This window comes from Rhinopithecus roxellana, chromosome 7 (genome assembly GCF_007565055.1).
Source record: "Rhinopithecus roxellana isolate Shanxi Qingling chromosome 7, ASM756505v1, whole genome shotgun sequence".
Classification (NCBI taxonomy): domain Eukaryota; kingdom Metazoa; phylum Chordata; class Mammalia; order Primates; family Cercopithecidae; genus Rhinopithecus; species Rhinopithecus roxellana.
The window spans coordinates 130159353-130165432 of record NC_044555.1 but is presented as its reverse complement, the minus strand read 5'-3'; the positions used below and the strand labels follow the sequence as shown (position 1 = coordinate 130165432).

Genomic DNA, 6080 nt, shown 5'->3' with positions numbered 1-6080 from the left:
TTTAATTGACTCACAGTTCCACATTGCTGGGGAGGCCTCAGGAAACTTTCAATCATGGCAGAAGGCAAAAGAGAAGCAGGCACCTTCTTAACAGGGTGGCAGGACGGAGTGAGTGCAAGTAGGGGAAATGCCAGAGACCGACACTTATAAAACCATCAGCTCTTCTGAGACTCACTCATAAACACAAGAACAGCATGGGGGAAACTGTCTCCATAATTGAATCACCTCCACCTGGTCTGGCCCTTGACATGTGAGGATTATGGGGATTACAATTCAAGGTGAGATTTGGGTGGGGACACAGAGCCAAACCATATCAATAGGAATTACAATATACATATTAACATCACATTCTACTACCATGGATATTTTAAACCATTTCCAGTAAGTTGTAGAAATCTTACTTCCATTTAGGTTTATTTACCTGCCTCATTTTTAATACAAATGTTTTAAGTATTTCCTCTATATATACTAAGCCTCACATCAGATGACATAATAGTTTCTGCTTCAACCATCAAACATCATTTTAAAAACTCATGAGGAGGATGATCTATTATATCTACCCCTGTATTTACTCTTTCCAATTGTTCTTTTTCCTTCCTGAAGTGCCATCATCTTTCTGTTATTTCTGTTTAGGAAACTTCCTTCTGCCATTCTTTAAGCGTGGATCTGTTATTCGCAAATTCTCTTAATCTTCTTTTATCTGAAAATATCTTTATTTCCATTTCATCCTTAAAAGGTGTATTCATGGATATAGAATTTGTAGCCCCATCTGTTGTCCCAGCTACTCCAGAGCCTGAGGCAGGAGGATCGCTTGAGCCCAGGAGTTCAAGGCTGCCATGAACTATGACCACACCACTGCACTGCAGTCTGGGCAACACAGTGAGACCCTTTCTCTAAAAAATTATTTAATTGTGTTTGGCAGCAGGTGGAAAAGTGGACTACCGATCAGCCATGCTCCACACCATCTCCTTCAGTTTCCTTGATGCTCAGTTTTGTCTTTTTTTACATGATCATGTAGGTAGGACAATTGCCCAGTCAGTGTATATGAATCTACTGCGTTCCTTAAACAGTTAACGTGGGATACCATAGAGATGATCAAGTGTGACGGCGAACAGGTATTTTGAGAGTTCTTAAATACCCAAGTCAATCTTTGTTGTGAAAACTGGGATGGGGTCGGTTGAACCTACTTCTTGCGGACAGTTTTACAAAAGTCATGACCATAACGAAGTGTGAGCAATTCCCCGCTTTATTAAACAGTGTGAAAAAGCGCTACTGGGTTTTGATTGGTTTATGTTTAATAAAGATTGAATGAAACCACGGAAGAGCTTTTAAGAACACTGGCAAAAAAAAAAAAAAAAAAAAAAAAAGCCATAAACAAGAGCAAATGAAAACCCGAGACAAGGTTGTATGGATCAAGAAAACTGCTGAAAAAGGGAAGGACAACGGGGAAATTCGCCAATAAAGAGATATACGTGACCAGCAAATATAGCAGAAAGGGAAAAATGCACGCGTGTGGGTTTGGTGGCACTCTGTAGCGCAGAATTACTGCACTATGTGCATTAAAGAGGAATGCGAATTAAAGGAAGGTCTTGGCTGGCAGGTTTTCAGGGGAGACCGTGGGAGAAGGGGGGTGATATGAACAGGCAGAGGTTTCTGCATGTGCTTTCTGTACAGAATCAGCTTAGCGGTCGAGACTGTCGTCTTCCACTTCTGCTCAAACCTAGGAGACTGTGTCCCAGGGATCCCTGGCCGCTCCTGCCTTGGGAGGCGCCCGGAAAGAGGCAGGGCTTTGTGGGCGGGACCGGACGGTGGGCGGAGCTGAGACTGCAGGGCTTGTCTGGTGGGCGGGGCCACTGCGCGGACGGCCTCTCTGCCGGGGGCGGGGCTAAGCTAGGAGCGGAGCTAGGCTGGTGGGCGGGGCCCGCAGTGAGGCGGTGTGGAGGGGGCGGAGCTGTGCGGGCTCGTGCAGGAGGGGCCGAGGCAGCGGCCCCCGGAGCCAGGCTCGGTCTGGGGAACCCGGGGGCGGGGCGAGGGCGGGGCGAGAGCGGGGGCGGGGCGGACGGGGCTCTGCCAGCGGCCGGCGGGGCACGCTAGTGTTGGGGTCCCGCTGCCGTGAGGCTCGAGCTTGTGCGGGTCGGTCAGTCTTCGGGGCCTGCGCGGGGCCGGGGCCCATGGCGGCGTCGGCGGCTCTGTCTGCGGCAGCGGCGGCGGCTGCCCTGTCTGGCCTGGCGGTTCGGCTGTCGCGCTCGGCGGCCGCCCGAGGCTCGTACAGCGCCTTCTGCAAGGGGCTTACACGCACGCTGCTCACCTTCTTCGACCTGGCCTGGCGGCTGCGCATGAACTTCCCCTACTTCTACATCGTGGCCTCGGTGATGCTCAACGTCCGCCTGCAGGTGCGGATCGAGTGAGCGCCGGTGGCGGCGGCGGCGGAGGCCCGGCTGGAGGGGCGCCCGTGTCCCCGCCCGCCCCCGGCCGGGTCGCGGTCATGAAGGACAGCTGGATCGCGGCGGGGGGCGGAGGCGGGGCGGCCCGGGCCCCTGGACTCTAGACCTCCGCCGCCCAAACACGAAGGCCCAGCCCTGGCCCGGCCGCGGTCTCAGCCCGGAGACCCCGGATCGCGCAGAAACGCACTGAACAGGCCCCTACCATTGGGCTCCAGAAACTACCTGAGCTCTGACGACCTGTTGCCTCACACTGGCAAAAGTGGGGGAAACCAGAAGGAGGGAATTCTGCTGCGGCGACTTGACTTTCCAGGCCCCGAGCAGAAAGGTAGGAGGCGACAGGTTGGAATGGGGGAGGGGCGGTGGCTCTGCCCTCCAGAGGTCGGGGCGCCTTGGCGGTCGGGGGGGAAATATGGAAAGCACCGGGGCAAACCAGCCCGAAGAGCTGTGGAGCCCAGCTGGGGAAAGGAAAGGCAGCCTCAGGTTCTCCTCTCCTCCCCAGTCATCATTCCAGGATAGGGTGAGGGGCAGCCCCCTCCCGCTCACTCCCCAGTCTGGGCAATGGAGGGTAATGGGCTGGGGGTGGCCCCTGGCAGGCCCTAGAGGAGCAACGATGCCCCCACCCTTCTCCTTCCCCCCAGTCGGTGGGCATAGGGCGGATGGTTCTCTTCTAGGCCGAGCCCCACGTCTGTTCTCTTCTCAGTCCTCAGCCCTGGGGCTCCCTGCAGCTCCCGCACAGCCCTTGGCAAAACTGCCTCCTGCCCTGTCTTTGGAGCCAGGGGACTGGTCTCTGCCTGCTCCTGCTGTCCCTCGTGTTCCCCTGCCCCTACCTGAGGGCACCCCCCCAAGCTCTGCATTTGGAGACAGGGAAAAGTAGGAGAAACGCATTCCTACCGTCCCCTCCCCCACAGTCTTGCTCTTCCGCCATGTCAGCCCATGCTCCCTAAGGCCCCTAGCTAGCAAGGTCCTCCCAGGGCCAGAGTCCCATCCTCCAGCCCCAGACGGCCTCTAGAAGCCTACTGTGTACTGAAGTGATCTGGGCAAAGGAGACCTCCCTGAGCACACAGCAGCTCTCAGCCTGGGGTGGGCAGAGCAGATGGAGGAGGGGCTTGCAGAGGAGGCCATTCCTGGGGAAAGCAAGGACGTGTCTGGTGGCCAGGCAACTGAGGTCCCCATCACTTTCTTTCTCTTTCAGGCATTGGCGTTTGTAGGCGGTGACCTGCCCCTTCTTTGGCCTTGCCAAGAGTCTCATCCCTGCCCTGGGGCACCTCTGGCCCTGGACCTGCTTGGGCAGAGGTAGCATGAAGGACCTGAACAGGAGAAGAAGGGTCTTCCTAGTAGAGGCACAGCACGGACAAAGGCTCACGGGGTGGGGGTTCCCAGGGATCGAGTCCTGGCTTGGGAAGGAAGGTCTGAGTTCCCTGGGAACTGAAATCTGCTGGCAGCACTGTGAGGTGTATTTCCCCCTCCTAATGACAGAGGAAACTGAGGCTTCGGGGAGGGGGTTTGCCCTTGACACGCAGATAGGAGGAGGAACTGCATGTGCCCCTGGGCCTGCAGGCCCCCACACCCCTCCCCAGTCTTCTCCAAGACCTGGCATGGTGGGAGGAGGGAAGGGGAAGTGGAGAGGGAAGCATAGGGCTCCTGGGGCACCAAGGGAGAAAGGGGCCCAGAGGTAGGGAATCTGGGGATCTCACTTTCTTTGGAGCAGTACAGAAGGTCACAGGGAAGATCAGGAGGACAGACAGCTGAGATGGGAGACAGGAGAGATGGGCCCTAGGACCCCTGGGGAGCCAAGCTCTCCCCCAAAGCCTAACCTCCTCACCCCGCCTGGAGCTTCACCAAGGGCTCCTCAGCAGTGCAGTGGCACAAGCCTCCCAGTTTGGTGGGCAACTGGGGGTGATCTTGGTGTTGTGGCTCCTGGAGACACGACATAACCAGGAGGGTGAAGGGATAAACCTGGGGTGAGCTGGGGCTGAGACCCATGGCATGACCCCAATTCTCTCTCCTCAAGCTCAATCCCCCATCCCCAGGACCACACAGGAGAATCTCATCCTCATGGCTTGGATTGGTCCTGGGGGCCCCCGGGTGTGCTGCTAACCGGTGTACAATGGTCAGGAGCAGCCCAGAGGGGAGCCAGGAAGAGACCCTCGCCCTCACCCTCTTTCCCCATTTCCGCATCTCTTGCACTGGTACCCTGAGGGCTACGTTCTCAGTTCCTGGGACTGAAAACTGCAGCAGTCTGGCCAGCTCCAGGGACAGAGCGGCCCAGCCATCTACCACGTACCCTCCTCAGCAGCCCACTGGACCGAGGTCCTGAATGAAGCCGGCCGCCTGCCTCACCCCAGAAGAGGCTGGACCGTGGCTGCCTTGTGCCCCCTGCAGTCTCCCACAGCCAGGGCCCGATGACGTGCCCTCCTAGTCCCAAGTCTCCTGAGAACCCCTGACCCTGCTGGCCCTTCATCTCCTGCAATCCTGTCCACCCTGGACCACCTCTGGGGACCCGTCAGCCTGCTGGTCCCCCCAACAGATGTCTGGGGGCAGCCTCTGTGGGACAAGAGTGACACAGGGTTGGAGGAGAAGAGGAGTGAGGGGCTTCCTTGTGTCTGATGCACAGATGTGGCCCTTTCAAACCCTGGTGTCACCCTCTGGGTGACTGGATCCCCAGCTCCCCCCTCTTCCTGAGCCAGCCAGGAAGGATGGAGGAAAGCTCTTTGCTGAGCGCATGCGTGGGAGTGTGGGGGGTGACTGAGCCCTCCCCATGCAAGGGCCTCGGCCTGGGACCCTGGAACCTGCTTCCCTACTGGGAGAAATGTGCATCAGAGCTGCAGGGGTCCCTACCCTCAGAGACCCCCGACTGCAGGGAGCCCCACCCCATAAGATGGGCACAGAAATCCATGTCCTCCCACCACCCACCCCCCGTGGCTTCTGCTGTGGCTGTATTGGCCTAGAGGGGCTGGCTGGGGAGGAGCAGGGCTGAGCCCCTCAGCATCTGCTCCTGTCCCTGCCTTTTCACACCTGCTGCCTGAAGTGGTAGCTCTGCCTGCTGCTTCTCCACCTCCCCTCCCCACCTCTTCTCTCCCCAACGGGGCCCTTGCTGCGTGACAGGGTCTCCATGCACTTTATTTATTTGTGGTCTGTTTGCCAGGCGGTGGAGCTTCTAGACACTGACCGGAATGACATACTTTTCTGTGTGTGATTCACTGTGTACTGGTCAGCACAGGCTGGCCAGAGACATGTTCTTGTTTCTGGTGTTGTCATGTCTTCTTGTTTTCTCTAAGTTAAAAAAAAAAAAAGTCCTTGGTTTAATACACTAAAATCCCAACTGGAGGCCTCCCGTGTCTGGTGGGGGTGATGCAGTGGCCTCGGGTGGAGAGAGGCCCCATGGTAGGTCACCGGTTCCCATGGCCAGGGAGAAGCCTCTGAAGGGTAGGGGTGGGGGAGGCTGTAGCAGGGACCGTGTTTCCTGTTCAGAGGCTGTGCTGAGGACTGATTTGACCCGGACCACTGCCCCATAAGAAGAAGGCAGCAGCCTGACCCGGCCCCAAGAGGTGGCTGCTTGTCCTGTTGACAGCCTCTGTTCACCCACAGGGCCCCGGGTGAGAGGCATCCTGAGGACACAGGGCTATGCTCAGACTC

The 6080-nt window shown here is 57.1% G+C and overlaps 1 protein-coding gene across 1 annotated transcript; it reads left to right on the top strand.

Annotated features, from left to right (window-relative positions):
- The first annotated feature begins 2058 nt into the window (after positions 1-2058).
- Positions 2059-5766, top strand: SMIM10L2B (small integral membrane protein 10 like 2B). The gene is made up of 2 exons (XM_030933553.1): positions 2059-2769; positions 3637-5766. The coding sequence occupies exon 1, from the start codon at positions 2172-2174 to the stop codon at positions 2406-2408; it is 237 nt and encodes a 78-aa protein (XP_030789413.1). The 5' UTR covers positions 2059-2171; the 3' UTR covers positions 2409-2769; positions 3637-5766.
- The last annotated feature ends 314 nt before the right edge of the window (positions 5767-6080 follow it).